This window comes from Neofelis nebulosa, chromosome 15 (assembly GCF_028018385.1).
Source record: "Neofelis nebulosa isolate mNeoNeb1 chromosome 15, mNeoNeb1.pri, whole genome shotgun sequence".
NCBI classification, from domain to species: domain Eukaryota; kingdom Metazoa; phylum Chordata; class Mammalia; order Carnivora; family Felidae; genus Neofelis; species Neofelis nebulosa.
This window is the reverse complement of record NC_080796.1, coordinates 43,660,841-43,681,894: the sequence shown is the minus strand read 5'-3', so window position 1 is coordinate 43,681,894 and position 21,054 is coordinate 43,660,841. Positions and strand designations below refer to the sequence as shown.

The 21,054-nt window shown below is 37.8% G+C and overlaps 1 protein-coding gene across 1 annotated transcript in view; it reads right to left on the bottom strand.

The window, feature by feature from the left end:
• NEK7 (NIMA related kinase 7) overlaps nucleotides 1–21,054 on the bottom strand; it is a 160,343-nt gene that overhangs the window by 87,501 nt on the left and 51,788 nt on the right. Inside the window, exon 2 of the mRNA XM_058701298.1 lies at nucleotides 10,719–10,803. Coding sequence (XP_058557281.1) covers nucleotides 10,719–10,775 — 57 coding nt within the window. The 5' untranslated portion in view covers nucleotides 10,776–10,803. The remainder of the gene's footprint in view (nucleotides 1–10,718; nucleotides 10,804–21,054) is intronic.

Sequence of the window (21,054 nt, the reverse complement as noted above, 5' to 3'; positions counted from 1 at the left end):
GTAACTGTTTTCTTTTTCTACTTTTAAAAATCTTTCTTTATTAGTGCTTTTTGCCATTTTAATTACTATGTGTCTTGAACTGGACCTCTTTGGGTTGATTTCATTGGGGGATCTCTGTGCCTCCTGGATCTGAATTTCTGTTTCCTTCTCCTAATTTGGGAAGCTTTCAGCTATTATTTCTTCAAATACATTTTCTGCCCCCTTTTCTCTCTCTTCTTTTTTCTGGGATCCCTATAATATGAATGTTATCATGCTTGAAGTAGTCACTGAGTTCCCCAAGTCTATTCTCATTTTGCATAATAATTATTCTCTCACTTGCTAGCTTGATTACTTTCCATTACTCTGTCCTCCAGGTGGCTGAATCATTCTTCTGATTCTTCTAGCCTGTTATTTACTCCATCTAGTATATTTTTCATTTCAATTATTGTGTTCTTCATCTCTGACTGGTTCTTTTTTATATCTGTGTTAAAGATCTCACTGATGTTTTCCACTCTTTTCTCAAGTCAGTGAGTAGCTTTATGATCATTATCTTAAATTCTCTATCAGGCACATTACTTATCTCCATTTTACTTAGGTCTCTTGCTGTGATTTTGTCCTGTTCTTTCATTTGGGACATATTCCTCTGTCACTTGATTTTGCCTAAACTTTTGTGTCCATTTCTGTGTTTTAGGAACGTCAGCTGTGTCTCTTACACTTGAAAGTAGTGGGTGGGACGTGCACTTTTAAAAAGGTGGTGATGGCCCTGGTCTTCCTCCACAGGGGAGAAGTAGCCATCAGAGACCTGGGCCACAGGGCCCTTCCACAAAGTATATGTGGGTGGGAGATGCAGTTTTAACACAGTGCCTGTGTTCCCTGTAGGAGGTCACAAGCCACGGCTGCCAGCAATGGGACTGAGGCCCCACAAAGCTCGCAGTTGGGAGATCCAGTGTTGGCAAGGTTTGCACAGGTCATCTAGGGGAGGGAATCCACTGCACCTTGACTGAGGCAGGTCTAGCTGAGGGGGTGGGGGAAGGTGTAAGCAAGTTAGGTTGTGAATGCTGGTGCTGCATGCTTCCAGCAGGTAGCTGTGTGTTTATGCTGGAGGGCAGGGGAGGGACAAGGTGCCTGCCAGATCCTTTGTTCCTGGAGAAGTCCCTCAGGGAACTCTGAGTTTAGTAAATAACTCTCCCTCCCATATAAGCCAGGCATTTTTCAAACTGCTGCTTCTAGGCTGTATCTCCAAGGGCCATCTGTGGTTCAGTCTCTCTAAAGGTGGGGACTCAGCTCCCTATGCCCTCTGGGCTCTCTCAGAGCTGAGCAGGCCGATTTTTAAAGTTCTAGGCTTTAAGTTCTGCTGGTTGAAAGAGCTCACCAAATTTGGCACTCTAACTTTCAATGCCAAATGCTATGGGGATTCATCTTCGCCTTGCAGGCTCCCCAGTGTGATAGTCTGTTTCTCACCCCCTCCACCCCTGTGCTCCCTCCCTTTCCCGGCCAGACCCACTGCATCTCTGCCCTTCCTGACCTATTGGATGTGGCCTCTTCTCTACATTTAGTTGTAGAGTTTGTTCTGCCAGTCTTTGGGTTGTTTTCTGGGTATTTACACTGACCTGAGTGTTATCTAGCGGTACCAGGGGACAAGGTAGGTTTAAGGTCCTCCTACTCTGCCTCTGCCCTGGAAGTAATATGACGAAATTCTAACAAACATAATAGAATCCATACATTCAATGTTGCCCTTCAAAACAGGTGCCATAAGCACATATAGACTTACTCCAGGAAGGCTTCCAATACTTTACTAGGTTTGAAATTCCTCCTTTAGAATAGTAATCAGTTTGTGAATCATATGAAAATTATTGGTCTCATTTTAGAAGATAAGATATCTCATTTTGGTCAAAAGAAGAATACCAAGACTATTTACTTTTTTCACCAAGTAAATATAAATACTTGGCTCCAAGCAATTTTGCAGTATTTCCAAATATCAAATACACCCTCAAAAATGGAATGGTTCTCATCACTATAATTATTAATCTATATTTCAGGCACTGAATGCAGTTCCAAATACATTGGGAAACTATTTTAATTAATGTTGGCTTCATCTTTGCCCACATCACTCTGAACAGACTGTTCAAACAGAAATTTCCAAGATAGCAGATGAAAGAATCTTTACTGTATTCGCATTTTTTTTTAAATCATCTAACTTTCCCAAGGTATTTCCTTTAAAATTTGAGGAACACTTACCTCTAAGAATGTATATATGAACAATCGAAATTCAAAACCCAACGAAACTTTAAATATTTTGAAATGACACTTCTCATTTGACAGCTTTCTTATTATTCTCTATTACAATGTAGGTTTTTCCTAAAAGAACTCTAAAGTAACTAAAATCTGTATGATATAATATTAACATAATATAGCTCGATTAATATTTAGCTCGGGGGTGCTGTTAAGTTGGTTAAGCGTCTGACTCTTGATTTCAGCTCAGGTCATGATCTCACAGTTCTTGACATAGAGCCCCGCGTTGGACTCTGAACTGGCAGCACAGAGAATGCTTGCCTAGGATTCTCTCTCCCTCTTTCTCTGTCCCTTGCCTGCTCATGTTTTCTCTCTCTCTCTCGCTCTCTCAAAATAAATAAACATTAAAAAAATATTTAGCTGAAGAGGTATAAATTAAATTAACTTTCATTTAGAGATTAATTCATTTATCCAACAAACATTATTGAGTAGAAATTATCCTACTATCACTAACATAAAATATGACCCACAAATGTGAACACTGGGATGCTGAGATAATATATTCTTTTTTTTAACTGAAGTATTAACTGATATACAATGTTATATTAGTTTCAGGTTTATAAGCCATTGATTCAACAATTCTATATATTACTCAATGCTCATCACAGTAAGTATGGTCACCATCTGTCACCATACGTTATTACAATATTATTGGCTATTTTCCATATTCTGTACTTTTCACCTCTGTGACTTACTTATTTTATACCTAGAAGTTAGTACTTAATCTCCTTCACCTATTTTGTCCCCCTGCCCCGTGTACCTCCCCTCTGCAACCACCAGTTTGTTCTTCATATTTAAGGGTCTCTTTTTTTATTTGTCCATTTGTTTTGTTTTTTAGATTCCACATATAAGTGAAACCATATGGTATTTGTCTTCCTCTAACTTATTTCATTGAGCGTAATACCCTATAATACCCATCCACGTTGTTTTAAATGGCAAGATGATACCTTATCTTCTTTATCCATTCACCTATCAGTGAACACTTGGGTTGTTTTCATATCTTGGCTACTGTAAACAATGCTGCAATAAACACAGGAGTGCATATGTCTTTTCAAAGTATGATCTTATTTGTTGGAAGCATATTAGTGTAAGGAATTACACAATCATCATTATTTTTCTGAGAGTTATCTTTTTGTTGTCTTCCAAATTATACACTTCCTCTACTATAACACTATCTGCATTATCTCTATCATGAAATGTAGTTTATACAACATTATAATGAGCCTTTATGCTCATCATGTTCCATTAGTGACTAAATATCCTTGAATACCATTGCCTTACTATCTTATCTTAGATTTAGAGATGAAAGAGAGCATAGTATAAGCAAGATATGACTGAAGCTGAGTCCAAAATAAGTAAAGACACAAAATTCAGTGAGAGAAGTAAGAGACCATGTGATGCAAGACCTTCTAAGTCATATAAGGAAATGCAAAAATTCATCTAACAGCAATAAAAAGCAGCCTTTTAAGGAGTGTGATATAAGGAAATGTACACTTTAAAAGGATAACTCATGCTGCAATGTACAGAATGAACTAGAAATGATAAAATGAAAGGTAAAGAGCTCAGTTACAAAATTTTGGAAATAATCCAGGAAAAAGGTAAACTAGAGTAGTACAGTCAGGATGCAGAGAGTTAGCAGATCAGATAGCTTTTTAGGAAATAAAACCAAGAGAACATGGTAATTGCCTAGACATAATGTTTGAGATTCCCTTGTTTGTAATTTGGGCAACTAGATGGACGGTGGTAATAATCACAACCAAAAGTGCAACCTTGGGCAGAATATAACAAAGTTCATCTTGAAGACTAGGTACTTGAGGTACCTAGAAAAATATCAAGAGTCATGGTGATTAGGATCCAACTGGCCAGGAAATGCACGAGGAGCTTTCTCCGTGAAAGCTAAAGAATCATTGGCTTGGAGTCAGACAACCCCGGGTCAAATCCTGACTCCACCACTTATTAGCTATGTTACCACGGGCAAATTAGTTCATTAGTCTGAGCCTCAGTCCCTTACTTGTAGTGTGTGGAAAAACAACGTTTTGTATGTTATCTGTCAGAAATAAATGAAGCAGTGTATTCAAAAGACTTAGCACACAGTAGGTGCATTTTAAGAACTCACTAATCGGTAGATACCAACAGTAGCAGCCATACCAGCACCCCGGACCAAAGTGGGATGAAGGTGGTAAGACAGCAAGCTGGGTGGTCAGGTTTTCAATCATGTGAGAGGTAATGTCCTCATCACTGCTCTCCTGAGCAAAAGATAAGAGCTATCAGAAAGGTGACAATCCTTCAGATGGGGAGCAGAAGCCTCAGTGCAGCAGGCTTCACCCTTTCCTACCCCCGAGAAAAAGGAGTAGTGATCAGAAAGAGGTACTGTGGATGGAGAAGGCTGCTGTTGCTACCTCCTAATCATTATGTTATGGTTATTAGAGAACAAGTAGCCTCCACGTGAGAGGGTGACAGGGGAAGCAGTGTCCATGGGGGAAAGAGATAATGCTCCAGTTAAAATAAGGAGGTGAAAAAAAAAGCGTTCAGTAAGAAATGAGGGGTGTAGGCGGTTACTTGTACAATGAAAGAGAAATTCTGTAGATATTTGTATATTTTAATATTCATATTCAAAAAGGTGGTGCTTAAAAAGAGAACTGATTGATTTGACACCAAGTTTATATTCTTTCAACAAACATTTACTTAATGTCGACTGTGCACTCTGGGTAGCATTCTGGAGACTAGGGATAAAGCTTATACGCTAAGAAAACAACGGGAACGAACAAAATAAAAAGCAGTAAGGTTATAAATTCTACGGAGAAAAATATGGCAGTGAAGGCATACTGGGTTGGCGTGAAATTTCAATTTTCATTGAATGATCAAAGAAGGTGATATTCAAATATGTACTTGAAGAAGATGAATGAACGAGCTGATGAGAAACTACTAGAAGGTTTTAAACGGACATGATTTGACTACAATGTTATATTTTATATTTAAATTCTGTATACTTTTGTAATGGCTTCTGTGTTGAGAGTACAGTGAAAGGAGGCAAGGGCAGAAGCAGAGACCAACTGGGAAGCCATTCACAATAAGGTCTGTGAAAAATTAACTTTGACCAGAGTGGTGACATAGGGTAAGAAGTATTCCGATTCTAAATATATTTAAAGCTAGAGCTTATGGGATTAGATAGAAGGCAAGGCATTGGAGAGAGTCAGGAATGTCCCTAAAAGCTTTAGCCTAGCAACTGAAAGGATGGACTTGCCACTAATTGTGACAGAGAAGACTGTAGAGAACAGTTTTAGGAGGAATATTTGGAGTTCAGATTCAGACATGAATTCAGACATGCAAATTTGATGTCAAGTATGCAAGTGGATACAAGAGTTTGGAATTCAGGACAGAGGTCTGGGTTGAGATGTAAATCTGAGAGTCAGCAGCATATAGATCATAGTTAGAGTCCTGATTTGTTAAGAGGTTCAGGAGGGGAGGAGAAATCAGCAAAGGAGAGACCACTAAGGCATGAGAAAAACAAAGTTCTTGGAAGCTAAGCAATGAACAGGCTTCAAAGAAGAAAGTATGGCCAACTCTATCAAATGCAGCTGGTAAGTGAGGAAGATGAGGCCGAAGAACCCACAGCTGGACCGAGCAACATGGGAAGTGCAATCCTGGCAAGGGCAGTGTAGGTGGCATGGTCAGGGAGAAAGCTTAATTGGAGTACACTTCAGAGAGTGAAAGGAGAGACAAAACTACAAATAAATCTTTCTAGGAATTTTGCAATAAAAGGCAGCAGAGAAATAGGTCAACAGCTGGAGAGAGGGAGGACTTCAAACGCTGTTTTTTGAGTTTGTTTGGTTTGGTTTGTTGTTTGATGGAAAGAATAACAGCACCTTAGTATGTAATAGAAAGGACTCAGTAGAGGAAGCTGAAATAAGCAGGGGATGGAGATGGGATCTGGTGCTCATGGGAGCACTGGCCTTTGAGAACAGTGTGGCTTCTGCATCTGAAAAGGAAAAGGCAGATCACAGGAGTACAAATTCCGGGAGGAGGATATCCATGGTAGGGGTCTGTGAGCATTCTCTTCTGACTGTTTCCATTTTTTTTTTTTTTTTTAAAGTGAAGTAGGAAGCAAGAGCATTAGCTGAGACTGAGGATGGAGGGAAAAGTGTTGGGGGCTGAGGAAGAAAAACTAGGAAGTAGTCACTGAGGAGACTGGGAAGAAAAGGCATTAAAAGGATATGGCTGCTGATACAGAATTAAGAGTTACTTGAGGTTCATGCTCATGAACTTAAACTATGGATAGCAAGAGTCTTCTTTCCTCAAAACAGCAGCTGCTCATTCTCCTGTACCTTTATTAATAAAGTTATTCAATGAACTAAACTTGTTAAAAGAAGACCATTACATCTAAACTTGTATAAAGAGTCCCCAAAATAAAAGCTCTGCTCAATGCTGTATGACAAGTACCTTGGCAAAATCGATTTATCAAAAGAAGCAAGCTAAATGATGACCCTTATTTCATAAAGAAAGTAATTCTGTAAAAATAAGTTAAAGAGAAGAGAAGAGGGGCGCCTGGGTGGCTCAGTCAGTTAAGCATCCGACTCATGAGCTCAGCTTAGGTTGTGATCTCCCAGTTTATGAGTTCAGGACCCACGTGGGGCTCTGTGCAGGCTCTGTGCAGAGACTGCTTGGAATTCTCTCTCCCTCTCTCTCCAGCCCTACTCTATTCATGCTCTCTCTCTCAAAATAAATGAACTTAAAAAAATTATAAAAAGAGAGAGAGAGAGAGAGAGAGAGAGAGAGAGAGAGAGAAGGGAAGGTAATACAGTTATCATGTCCAAAAATCCTATCCACGCAATAGAGTTCACTGGGGGCTGCTTCGCTCTGGCCCACAACACACCTGGGTTACTAGCCTGACATGCTACAAGGCAAACCTCACCTCTTCACACTCCTTTCACAGAGATGCGAAAGCACAAGTGGACTCTGGATTCGGCTGCAATGAAGCTTAAAGGAATGGTCAGTCTACCTTTCTGCTTCGATTGGAAAACAGCAAGGCAAGATTCTCATACCTTCCAAGCTAAATAAGGACAGTCTATTTTTCTACCTGCAGATGTGGGATACTTTCCCTCTTTCACAAGTAGCGAAAGCGTTAACACTAGATATCTACAAATTTACAAATAATAATTATAATCTAAGCCCTGAAGATTATTACAATTAAAATTAATCTTCCTTCTGGGGTGCCTGAGTGGCTCAGTCAGTTAAGCATCCAACTTTTGGTTTCGGCTCAGGTCATGATCTCACAGTTCATGAGTTTGAGCCCCATGTTGGGGGGCATGCTGACAGTGGGGAGCCTGCTTGCGATTCTCTCCCTCTCTGCCCCTCCTCCACTAGCGTGCAGGTGCAAGTGCACTGTCTCTATATCTCAAAATAAATTAATTAAGTAAAAAAATGAATTCTCCTTCTAATCACTACCAGAAACCGTTAGTATTACACTGATTATAATTGTTTTGTATTTAAATTTATGATAAGAATGTGAATGTACCATAGCCCTCTTCAAATAATGACGATAAATCAAAATACTCACAAAATGTTAGTTGTAAACTTCCATTGTTTAAAGTTAGTCTCATAGTAGAAAATAAACATTTTACCATTTATCTGTCACCATCTTATACACAGTCTGTATTTTTTTAAATTAAGCTAAATCCATCGTTCCACAAACAACAGTTCTAAAGCAATGAGAATATATAAATTAGAATCTAGTTAAAATATCCTTGCAGTATCTTCTAGGCTTTAGTGGAAGGAATCAAAGAAGGAAAGAAGGAAGGAAATGAAGGGAAGGGAAAAAATGAAAGCTGACAGAAAAAATTTTTCTCTAAGTTCAAGAGAATCATAGTAGTGCAAAAGCACATTTTAAAAGATACATAAATCTCATAATCTAAAACTTCAACAACAACAAAAACTCCTATACTAAAAATGAGACCATATATTCATATTGTGGGGTTAGAGTATTCATCTCAGAACAAGGAAAGGAAAGATATGCCAGGAATATACATCACTCATCATTATAACAGGGCATAATTGGTATTTGACACTTAGAAAGCTGACTTCCCCAGATTTCTGTTTATGTCCAGACTGATATTAGCATTACAAAAGTGAAAGAAGTCACTTGGCTAACCATATGTTGCCATATCACCCCCCCTTACTCAGTCCAATGGTGTGGAACACAACAAAAGGTTGTCAACCCCTAGCAGACACTGTCCTTTCCCAGCGCTTTAAAATAATGATACCAAGAGTGGGAACATTTTTCAAAGATTTAATAAGCAATAACACCTATAAGCTCTTGTCAGGTAATCTTTCTTTCATGATCTCACACCATGGGTCTGAAGGGGGGGAGGGGAGGAATCCTTCTCCCTTCCCCCACTTGCCATAGGCAGCTAGAACCTGGGATGACACTTGCCTGTTTCCAACAGGGAGAGAGGTCCACCCTCACAGGAGCAGCAGCAGGAGGCATAAGCGAAAGGAACAGTGTGAAAAGAGATGCAGAACCACATATATAATCTTGAAATTTATGCTGTGTGGCAGCTTCGTGTCTCAGAGGAAAATAATTACTTTCATTTTTGCCTCCTACTGCCACTCCGACCTTTCCCGGTCGGTGAGTCAGTGGGAGGCAAAAATGAAAGTGCTTTTTTTCTCCCCCCTTTGAAACTTAGAGCTGTTCCAAACTGTGGATTTCAGAATCGTAACAAGAACTGCCTAATTTTTAGAGGGCTCCTTTTATCATCTCCACTAGAAACAACAAGACTATGAAATAATAGTGTTCGCCTATGTGTGTAAAATCGGCGCTAACGTGTGTATGCCTGATAGTTAGAAGGTGCTAATTACAAACTTGATAATTTACCACCATAACAGAAAATACAGACGGATTTTAAAAAACAACCATCTTGAAATTAAAATACTGGACACTGTATATTAACTAGTTGGAATTTACATAAAAACTTAAAAATAAAGAAATAAAAATAGCGGCCTGACTCTAAGGTAAAGGGTCTCTTTTTTGAATACCGAGAATTCAGGTTAAGTATAACAAAGAAAAGCAATGTAAACTTCTGTTAGGTAAAGGGCTGATTTAAACATCTTCATCTGAAGGAGCCCCTGATTGGCTTCAAAGACATCTTCTTATTGAGGCCCTGCTCCATATGAAGAAGTACAATACCACAGCATATCCAAAGTAAGTAAGGCGTAGTCCTCTTCCTCCAAGAGTGTAGCCCCAGTGAGATAAGAAAATGTCCACATAAAACAATACAACGGTGTCAGAAATACCAGAAGACATACAAAGAATGTATCATCACGTTTTCAAGAGAAGATAATTACAATCAGAAAAAGCTTCATGATAGAAATGGCATTTTAGATGGTACTTAAAAAACAGGCATGATTTGAAAAATTGGCGAGAAAAATGAGGGTGCAAAGGGAACAAAATCACAGAGGCAGAAAAGGCAGTGCTGGCAAAATTTTCTGAACTGTGTTTCACAGAAACTGGTTTCACAGACACCGATTCTGGGAGAAGTCAATAGATGCACTTAAAAATATATAATAAAAAAGTCCCATAGTTAAATAAGTGTGAAAAACACTTACACCCATGTCCTCCTCTGGGAAATTTAAAGTGCGCAGCAGAATAAGAAAGGCTCTGAGGAAGGACTGTCATCAAGTAACTGTTTAACCCAAGTCCCACCAACCTATATGACTACAGAAATTTGAAAGAATATCCATCGACTCTTCCAACAATTTCAGAATCACTATCTAAGCAAAACTGAGATAAGATTAGCAGAGTAAATTTGAGACTAGACTCTAGAATCTAGAATGCCTCAAACACAAAACTGAGAAATGTAGCTTTTATGAATGACAGCAAAAGTGAGATTTGGGCCCCACAAAGAGGGGTGTATTCTTTCAAGCGTATCATTACATATTGGGCTTAATGGCAAGCTTTGTATGAAACATTCTTTCACTTCATTTTATGTTACGAAAACATAAGCAACCACCTAAAAGGAGAAACGCACCACTTATCAGAGAACATGAGAAAAGGAGCAATAATGGAAGGCAGCTGTGGATAATGCAGGATCAGCCACCAAAGCAAAGACAGGCACCACAAATATGGGCACCCCCACTAGCTGGGCACAGCCTCACTTGTGTTCTTTTCTCTCTAAGCTTAATAATATTAACTCACAAAGCCTACCGGTCCTTCAATTAAAGTTAAAATCTATAGTTGGGTTTTTTGTTTGTTTATTTGTTTGTCTTTTTACATGTTGGTGCATTAGAACTAAGTATTCTAAAACACTATTTAAAATATAAACAATTCTGACTAAACTTGTAAATGCATAATTAGCATTTTTGGGCTGTTTTATTTCCTAAAGGAACTGTAATTCTGTACACACACACACACACACACACACACACACACAGCCTTCATTAGAACAAATTACCTGTGGCTGGAACTGGGGAACAGGTGGCCCTTGCATTCCTTGTGATTGCTCATCCATTGTCTGAAGCAATAAGAACTTTAGAACTCTGCAAAAATATAAAGTTGAAATTTAAATAATGCAATCATTACCAACTCATTTTGCTTATCATATTCCTGATGCTTGCATTCAAATATTAGACTTACCTAACATTTCAGAAAGTATCCAAGAACATACCCCATACTCTTCTACCTGCCATTTGCCAAATTCAAGCTCTGTTTAGCTAACACAAGTGGCAGATTTACTGTCCCAACTAAGTCCATTTCTCCAAAGTAGTATTATGTGCTTAGAAAATTCTATATTGTGAGATGAAATGTTCTCTTCTCCATTATAGCATGTAGACCAAACAGACTTCCCCTTACCCTTGCCAATATGCAAAGATAATTACCATAATAAGCTTCCATAAATGTGGTAAATGTTATACATTCTAAAATGCACCTCATCTTCATATTCTAAAATGTGTTTTTGTTCTGTATGTCCAACTACAATTCTTACTGTAATTTTAGGTTTAAACTTAAAAGGCTAGTCCTCATGAGGTTTTTTACTCTTTTACGCATACTTTGCTTATAATTATTAAACATTCATCCATTAACTCCATAAACATAAGACTAATTCTATGTCACCTACTGCACAAGGCTCAAGTATTGAACTACAAATGAGACATGGCTGTTGGCCCATCCAACAACACTGATTCTACACACTGTCAACTATTTCTAGGTTCCTTGTGTTATTTTATATGAAAATATAACTTATATGTTAAAAAACTACGATCCATTTAAGTGGGATTAACAGAGAAACTAAAACACATACTCACTTCATTATACTCTTTAAAAAACAATTAAAAAAATGACATGGGTCATTTGTATTGCAAATGTTTCCTTCCATTCTATAATTCGTCTTTTCTAAAACCTTTTCAATGTCATCTTTTCCTTTATAATTAATACCTTTGTATACTATTTAAGAATTATTTCTCTACTCCAGGTTTTCATACATTAGCTTCTAATGTAAGCTTTATTGTTTTATCTTTCACGTTTAGATACATAATCGACCTGTAATTAAATTTTTGTATCACATAATGTAAAGACAATATTTAGTTTTTTTTCCATATGGATATCCAATTGATTCCAAATCATATACTGAAATGATTATCCTTCACCCCATGCCCCTTTACACTACAACTCTGTCATCCTTGCCATTTATTAAATGAAAGCATAATACACACACACACACACACACACACACACTGCCAACTTACTGAACTCACTTATTAGTTCAAGTAGATTTTTGGTTATTCTTGTCTTATTGCAATGGCTAAAACCTGTAGTACGATGAACCTAAGTAAAGAGTAGACATCCTTTTCCTGTTCCTATCATGAGAAAGTGTTGAGAAGGAAAAACTTGCCTTAACCATTCAAGGTTCTTCTAGCTTTTCTAAGAATCAAATTGAAATGAGACAGAATAACAGGAGAAAAAATTAGTAACACGTATACCTTCTGTATACATAGGAGCAACTCAGGAAAACCAAGCAACTCCCTGAAGTGGTCGAACCCATCAACTTAAATACTGTCTTTAGGCAAAGACAAAAGATGTTGGGAGTCAGTTATGAGAGGTAACCAGGAAAAGCACAGTAGACAAGGTAAGATTGTTATGCAGAATTAACTCATTACCTTCTCTATTAGTAAGTTTCCAGGAACTGGGTCAACCCTTCTTCCTGGTACAGCAAGAGAGACACCATTACAAATGGAGATTTATATATATATATATATATATATATATAGAGAGAGAGAGAGAGAGAGAGAGAGAGAGAGAGAGAGACAAATACCTATACAAAGGTGTAACTTCTACTTGGTTTTTGGAGCTTCTCATGTATTTGCAGTATCTTAAAAATAACCAGCTTAAAACAATCAATAGGCCAAAGTGGCATATTTAGAAAAATATGTTCCCTTGCAAAAACATTTCGCCATTAATGTGAGATGTATATTTTTCTTAGATGTCTTAATTTATCAGGTTGAGACAGTGTCCTTCTATTCTTACTTTGCCAGAAGATTTTATATAGGGATGCCTGGGTGGCTCAGGCAGTTAAGCGTCTGACTCTTGGTTTCGGCTCAGGTCATGATCTCATGATTTTGTGAATTCAAGCCCCACATCAAGCTCTGTGCTGACAGTGAAGAGCCTGCTTGGGATTCTCTCTCCCCCCACTCTTTCTGACTCTCCCCCACTCATTCTCCCTCTCTCTCTCTCTCAAAATAAATAAATAAACTTAAAAAAACATTATATATATATATATATATATATATATATATATATATATATATATTGTTCATTAAAATGTTGAAATATGGTGACTCATTTCTGAATGTTAAGCCAGTATTAACTTCTGGGATGAATCTCAGTCATGGTATATAATCATATTTATCTATTTTTGGATTGGTTTTTATTTAGTGTTGGATCCAAGGAGGGGAGGAGACTGAAGAAGAAAGAGGACCCTAGTAATGAATTAGAATATCTTTTACTGTGAAATCCAAATCATTAAAATCAGCATTTCACATAGTATCCCACAGATAGTTTCACAAAACACTCCATGACAAAAAGGGTTTCCAGGTCAAAGACCTCTGTGAAATACTACTCATTATATAAATCACTCGTAGAGAGTCATAATAAATACTGACATATGAAAGGATCCAAACAGGCCTGTAGTTAATAAAAAACTTAAATTCATTTAAAACTTGATTCTGTTTAACTTAGTCAAAAAATGCTTTCTTTGTGTAACATTTTCTAATATCCCACACAGCTTGACTAATGCTAAGAACACACTTGAGAAGTTTGTACTAGATTATAATAAAATGGGTTTCCTCATACCTACTAATGAGTGACAATGTCTAAATAAATAAATAAAATTACGAAGAAAAGAAGCTAAAGGAAAACGAAATTTAAAAAAAAAACCAACATAAAACTCAAAGAAATAATATAAGTGATTTAACCTAACAATCTGCATAACAGGAAAATCACTTCTACAATATCCCTTGACAGAGGTCAAAAAGCCTCTGCTTGGAAAATTAACATCTGTATGAAATTCTCATATTTCATGTAAGCTTAATAAGTACAATGAATAAAGAGCAACAAAATTTTCTCTGCATAAAATCTAACGTAGTTCCATGTGTCACTAGATTCTTAATGCTATTACAGAATAAGAATATTTGGGGCGCCTGGGTGGCTCAGTCGGTTAAGCGACCGACTTCGGCTCAGGTCATGATCTCGCGGTCCGTGAGTTTGAGCCCCGTGTCAGGCTCTGTGCTCACAGCTCAGAGCCTGGAGCCTGTTTCAGATTCTGTGTCTCCCTCTCTCTGACCCTCCCCCGTTCATGCTCTGTCTCTCTGTCTCAAAAATAAATAAATGTTAAAAGAAAACAATTTAAAAAAAAAAAGAATATTTATAGATTGGTTTCACACCATTATCATATTTTCAAAGGCCAAAAATATTTATATTTTATCTATTTCCACTAATCTCTTCATAAATAAAATAAAAATATATTCTAATATATAAAATATGTTAAAGGGATATCCACTCTCACCGCTGTTGTTTAACATAGTGTTGGAAGTGCTAGCATCAGCAATCAGACAACAAAAGGAAATCAAAGGCATCAAAACTGGCAAAGATGAAGTCAAGCTTTCGCTTTTTGCAGATGACATGATATTATACATGGAAAATCTGATAGACTCCACCCAAAGTCTGCTAGAACTGATACATGAATTCAGCAAAGTTGCAGGATACAAAATCAATGTACAGAAATCAGTTGCATTCTTAAACACTAATAATGAAGCAACAGAAAGACAAATAAAGAAACTGATCCCATTCACAACTGCACCAAGAACCATAAAATACCTAGGGATAGATCTAACCAAAGATGTAAAAGATCTGTATGCTGAAAACTATAGAAAGCTTATGAAGGAAATTGAAGAAGATATAAAGAAATGGAAAAACATTCCGTGCTCATGGGTTGGAAGAATGAATATTGTCAAAATATCAATACTACCCAAAGCTATCTACACATTCAATGTAATCCCAATCAAAATTGCACCAGCATGGGGCGCCTGGGTGGCGCAGTCGGTTAAGCGTCCGACTTCAGCCAGGTCACGATCTCGCGGTCCGTGAGTTCGAGCCCCGCGTCAGGCTCTGGGCTGATGGCTCGGAGCCTGGAGCCTGTTTCCGATTCTGTGTCTCCCTCTCTCTCTGCCCCTCCCCCGTTCATGCTCTGTCTCTCTCTGTCCCAAAAATAAATTAAAAAAAAAAAAAAAAAAAATTGCACCAGCATTCTTCTCAAAGCTAGAACAAGCAATCCTAAAATTCATATGGAACCACAAAAGGCCCCGAATAGCCAAAGTAATTTTCAAGAAGACCAAAGCAGGAGGCATCACAATCCCAGACTTTAGCCTCTACTACAAAGCTGTAATCATCAAGACAGCATGGTACTGGCACAAAAACAGACACATAGACCAATGGAATAGAATAGAAACCCCAGTACTAGACCCACAAAAGTATGGCCAACTAATCTTTGACAAAGCAGGAAAGAATATCCAATGGAAAAAAGACAGTCTTTAACAAATGGTGCTGGGAGAACTGGACAGCAACATGCAGAAGATTGAAACTAGACCACTTTCTTACACCATTCACAAAAATAAATTCAAAATGGATAAAGGACCTGAATGTGAGACAGGAAACCATCAAAACCCTAGAGAAAGTATGAAAAGACCTCTCTGACCTCAGCTGCAGCAATTTCTTACTTGACACATCCCCAAAGGCAAGGGAATTAAAAGCAAAAATGAACTACTGGACCTCATGAAGATAAAAAGCTTCTGCACAGCAAAGGAAACAATCAACAAAACTAAAAGGCAACCAACAGAATGGGAAAAGATATTTGCAAATGACATATCAGACAAAGGGCTAGTATCCAAAATCTATAAAGAGCTCACCAAACTCCACACCCGAAAAACAAATAATCCAGTGAAGAAATGGGAAGAAAACATGAATAGACACTTCTCTAAAGAAGACATCCGGATGGCCAACAGGCACATGAAAAGATGCTCAACATCGCTCCTCATCAGGGAAATACGAATCAAAACCACACTCAGATATCACCTCACGCCAGTCAGAGTGGCCAAAATGAACAAATGAGGAGACTATAGATGCTGGAGAGGATGTGGAGAAATGGGAACCTTCTTGCACTGTTGGTGGGAATGCAAACTGGTGCAGCCACTCTGGAAAACCGTGTGGAGGTTCCTCAAAAAATTAAAAATAGACCTACCCTATGACCCAGCAGTAGCACTGCTAGGAATTTACCCAAGGGATACAGGAGTACTGATGCATAGGGGCACTTATACCCCAATGTTTATAGCAGCACTCTCAACAATAGCCAAATTGTGGAAAGAGCCTAAATGTCCATCAACTGATGAATGAATAAAGAAATTGTGGTTTATATACACAATGGAGTACTACGTGGCCATGAGAAAGAATGAAATATGGCCCTTTGTAGCAACGTGGATGGAACCGGAGAGTGTGATGCTAAGTGAAATAAGCCATACAGAGAAAGACAGATACCATAGATCCTGAGGAACTTAACAGAAACCCATGGGGGAGGGGAAGGAAAAAAAAAAAAAAAAAGAGGTTAGAGTGGGAGAGAGCCAAAGCATAAAAGACTCTTAAAAACTGAGAACAAACTGAGGGTTGATGGGGGGTGGGAGGGAGGGGAGGGGAGGTGATGGGTATTGAAGAGGGCATCTTTTGGGATGAGCACTAGGTGTTGTATGGAAACCAATTTGACAATAAATTTCATATATTAAATTAAATTAAATTAAATTAAATTAAATTAAATTAAATTAAAATATGTTAAATATATATTCAACCTTCTAGATTATAAATTCCATGTTGCAGGGACCTATATATGTGTCAGCCACAGTTGTATCCCCAGTGCTCAAGTCAATGCTCGGCACAAAACAGGTGCTGAATATTTAATTAATGAATGCATGTATGTCATAAAAACATCAAATAATTACTGTTACAGTTTAATAAATCTAAAGTCAATGATGAGAATAATCATTGCCAAATTCAACAAATTTGGCCACCAATCTTCAATCAAAAAAAGCTGCCCAAAGAAGGTGCTATCTAAATTGGGTTTTAAATAATGAAGAGGAAAAGTTAACAAGGTTTAGATGACCAAGGAAGAGAGGAATTCTGGGAAAAGGAAAAAAAGATATCGAAATACCCAAAAGCAGAACACAACATCTTACAAAGTAGCTTCAAATTAAAGTTGACAGGTAGTAGGAGATAGGTGGTGGAGAGTTAGTAGCAGGTTACATTAACAACAAAGGTGTCAGTTCATGAAAAAACTGTTAGGGTATTTACTCTATCCAGTTGGTATCAGAGAGCTAATGTTGAGTTTCAAGCGGCTAAGAGAAAGAATTTCACTATTTTTGAAAGACAGTCTTTCTTGCCATGTGACTGAGTAGAGGGGTTCCCAACCATAAGCAACACCAGTTAAGAAGCCACTGCAACAGTCAAGAAATGATAAGGCTGCTTGCCACATCCTCTTTCTTGACCTTGCCCAGCTTTCAACAAAATTGACCATCTCGCTTTCGTAGAATGTTCTGTGATCCCATATTCTTCTGACTTTTCTCCTACACTACAGCTATTCTTTCTAAGTTCCTGTCTAACATTTATGTTGAAGTGCTCTAATATTTAAATCTTCTTTTGGAGGGGGAGGGGCACCTGGCTCAGTCAGTTGAGAGTCCCTACTCTTGATTTTGGCTCAGGTCATGATCCCAGGGTTGTGGGACAGAGTCCTGTGTCGGGCTCCACAATGGGCACAGAGCCTGATTAATAAGACTCTCTCTCTCCCTCTGCCCCTCTCCCCTGTTCGATCTCTCAAAAATAATAATAATTATTATTATTATTATAATTCTTTTTTAAAAATCTACTGTCTCTGCCGAAGTCATCCTACCCAGTACCGTGACTTTGAATACCATCTCTATATGATTACTCTGAAATCTGTATCTCTACCATAGGTGTATGTTCTGAGCTCTGAGCTACAAACACCAATATCCAATCTCCCACGTTAAATAGAGGATTCCATCTCCCATCTCCCAAGATATGCTTCACAATCTACTCAGTTGGTCCAGCCCCCAAATTCTCAAGCTTCTGGGTCTCTAGACCTCTATATATGAGGATCCCAAAGACCTTTGGTTCACGTTGGTCATGACTATCAATATTTCCCATTATCAAAGTTAAAACTGAAAAATGCTTAAAACACATACTAATCCATTTACAAACAACAGCAATAACACTATTACAGGTTTCTATATAACATATTTTCATGAAAAATAGATACATTTTAAAAAACTAGAAGAGGGGTACCTAGGTCGCTCAGTCAGTTAAGCGTCCAACATCAGTTCAGGTTATGATCTCATAGTTTGTGGGTTCCAGCCCCGCATCAGGCTCTGTGCTGATAGCTCAGAGCCCGGAGCCTACTTTAGATTCTGCGTCTCCCACTTTCTCTCAAAAGTAAACATTAAAAAAAAAATTTAATAATACATGAATAAATAATTAGAAGAGAGGCACTGTCTTACATTTTGCAAGTTTCTTTAATGTCTGCAGAGCAGCAGCTTCAATCTGTTCAAATATGTTGTTTTGGCAGAAGCATATTTTTAAAAATCTGGTCTTCCACAAATGTATAGTTGGAAAATAGAGGAACATTTTAATATCCAATGTGGATATCACTGTGGATATTCTCCTTTGATAATACACCAAACTTGACAGGTGGCAAATTCTTTTTTTTAAGTATTTTATTATTTTTATTTTGAAAGAAGAGTGAGTGTGTATGGGGAGCCCAAGCAGGCTCCCCACTGTTAGTGCAGAGCCAGATGCAGGGCTCAAACCCACAAACCATGAGATCATGACCTGAGCTAAAATCAAAAGTGGGACGCTTAACCAGCTGAGCCACCCAGGCACCCCAACAGGTGGCAAATTCTTACAGGTTAACTGCAATGTGGACTCTCAAATCAATATACTTCTACACTCTGTTAAAATCCAGTGGTCTCTCTTGCTCTTTGAAAAGACCTTTTACTCATGGTTGATTTTGTAATACCATGCATTGGTCATCTGGAAAATTTTACTTTACTGGGTTACTCAGATCATCGAAATGTTGACCATTTTCATTATACGAATCAAAAAAAAAAATCCATTCATTAATGACACAACTAATCTCCTTTAAATACCAGGAAGATGTCAAGGTCATAGTGATGAACATAACTTCCCCAAAATTCCAATTTTCAGTTTGAAAGTTTGATACTTATCATTAGTAACAAATAATGTCAGTTGTTTTCCTTTAAATGAATGGCACTTAATTTTCAAGAAAATGTCTACAAAACACCCACGCCTGAATAACCAAAGTTTGTCTTTCAGTCATTCTTTCAAGCAAAACTGGTGTTCCATGAAAATAGCAGCTACTCAGCTTGCTCTTCAAATAACTGCACAAATGCTTTTCCTTGATACAACTTTGATTTACTGCAGTAGTACTTTAAGTATACTTCCTGTTTCATCACACATATTAAAAGGCATATATTCTGTGGCTAAGAAATAATAAAAAATAACACTCTAATAATAACACTCATCAGTAACATTTAAAAATGAAAGTCACATTTCTTATTATAATTACAGAACATTCTTTCCATGTGAAGAATACAAAGACTAGTACAGTCTAGTCTGTGCACTGATTCAAGCTAAGACATCAGGGGTTTTAAAGATAATGACTTAGTATTACAAAAACTGCCCGATCTTGCAGACCACATGAGACAGCCTCTAGGACCCCACCCAACCTTTTGCCCCCGCCATCCCCAGAAGTCTATAGATCATACTTTCAGAAGAGGAGGTCTAATCAAAAACCTAAAATTCATTCTTTATTCTTTTTTTTTCCCCTTACCTCCCTGTTCCTCATATCCAACACATCAGTAGGTGCCATTTGTTCTATTTCCAAAATACATCTCAGATTTGTCCATGGTACCCTATCACCACAAATAAGACCCTACAAGGTATCGTTAGGTCTCCAACAGGGACTACTATGATAGCCTACTAATTGGTCCTCTTTTCCATCATTCTGTTCAACAGTGATATTTTGAAAACATAAATCAACAAAACATACCCGCTGCATGTAAGACTAAAATCCCAACTCCTTGCCAAATACTGCAAAACCCTGTAAATAATCTCCTGACTACCTCTTCTATACTTGCTCATCCCAACCTCTCACTGTCTACCTTCCAGCAATGCTGAACCCCCTTCTCTTCTTTAAACCTGCTAAGGCCTCCTTCCCAGCATCAGAGCCTTATACTTGCTGTTCTCTAGGCCTAGAATCCTTGATCTGCTGGCTCAAAATCAGGCCTACCCTAACAGCCCTCTCCAGAGTAGTACCCTCCTCTCCATTATCTTTCACATCATCACTCTTGTTTCTACTGAGCAATTACAATAATCTGTAACTATCTTGTTCATTTTTTTTTACTTGTTTATTATCTATCTCCTCTGCCATAACGCAAGTAAACACAAAGGCAGGAACTTATTTTATTTCCTGCTACATTCCCCAGCAAGTACCTGGCAAAAATATGGGCACTTAATAAACATCTGCTGAATGAATGAAAAATGAATGTAAATGAGGAATACAGTATATATTTTAAAGCTGCTTATGTTTAGACTTTTAGGACTTATGACTGATCAATTGTAGTTGATAATAGAAAAGGAAGTGAAAGATGACACCAAAAGTCATCTTTGTGGGGGACGGGAGGACATAGTGATAGCACCATCCAAACTAGACAACAGAGGACAAATCAAAATAGGGTGGGTGTTAGGATGGGCAAGACGCAGGATAAGGACAATACAGGAAAAACTAATTGGGAATTATTAGGAGACAGACTATAAAGTTTGTAACAGCTAAATTTTGCCAAGTATAATCTTTGGGGAAGGGGAGTTCAATACATTGTCTTGTAATTCTCATACAGTTAGTTGTTTATTAGCTAAGGCTTTTCAATGTGTTTGAAAACAGTTCTTCTCTTAAGCATATTACATACAGGTCCCCCAAATCTTCCAAATACCACAAACATTTTTACAGATAGCCACAAACTCAGTGCACATTAAAGTCTTCCCAATTCTTGTGTATAGTTACGTATTTTGCAGGAAATAAAACTACAAAATTAGGCACCTGAATTTGAGATGTAAAAGCTAACTCAATGACAAAACTACTTAGTTTCAAAAAATTGTATGTC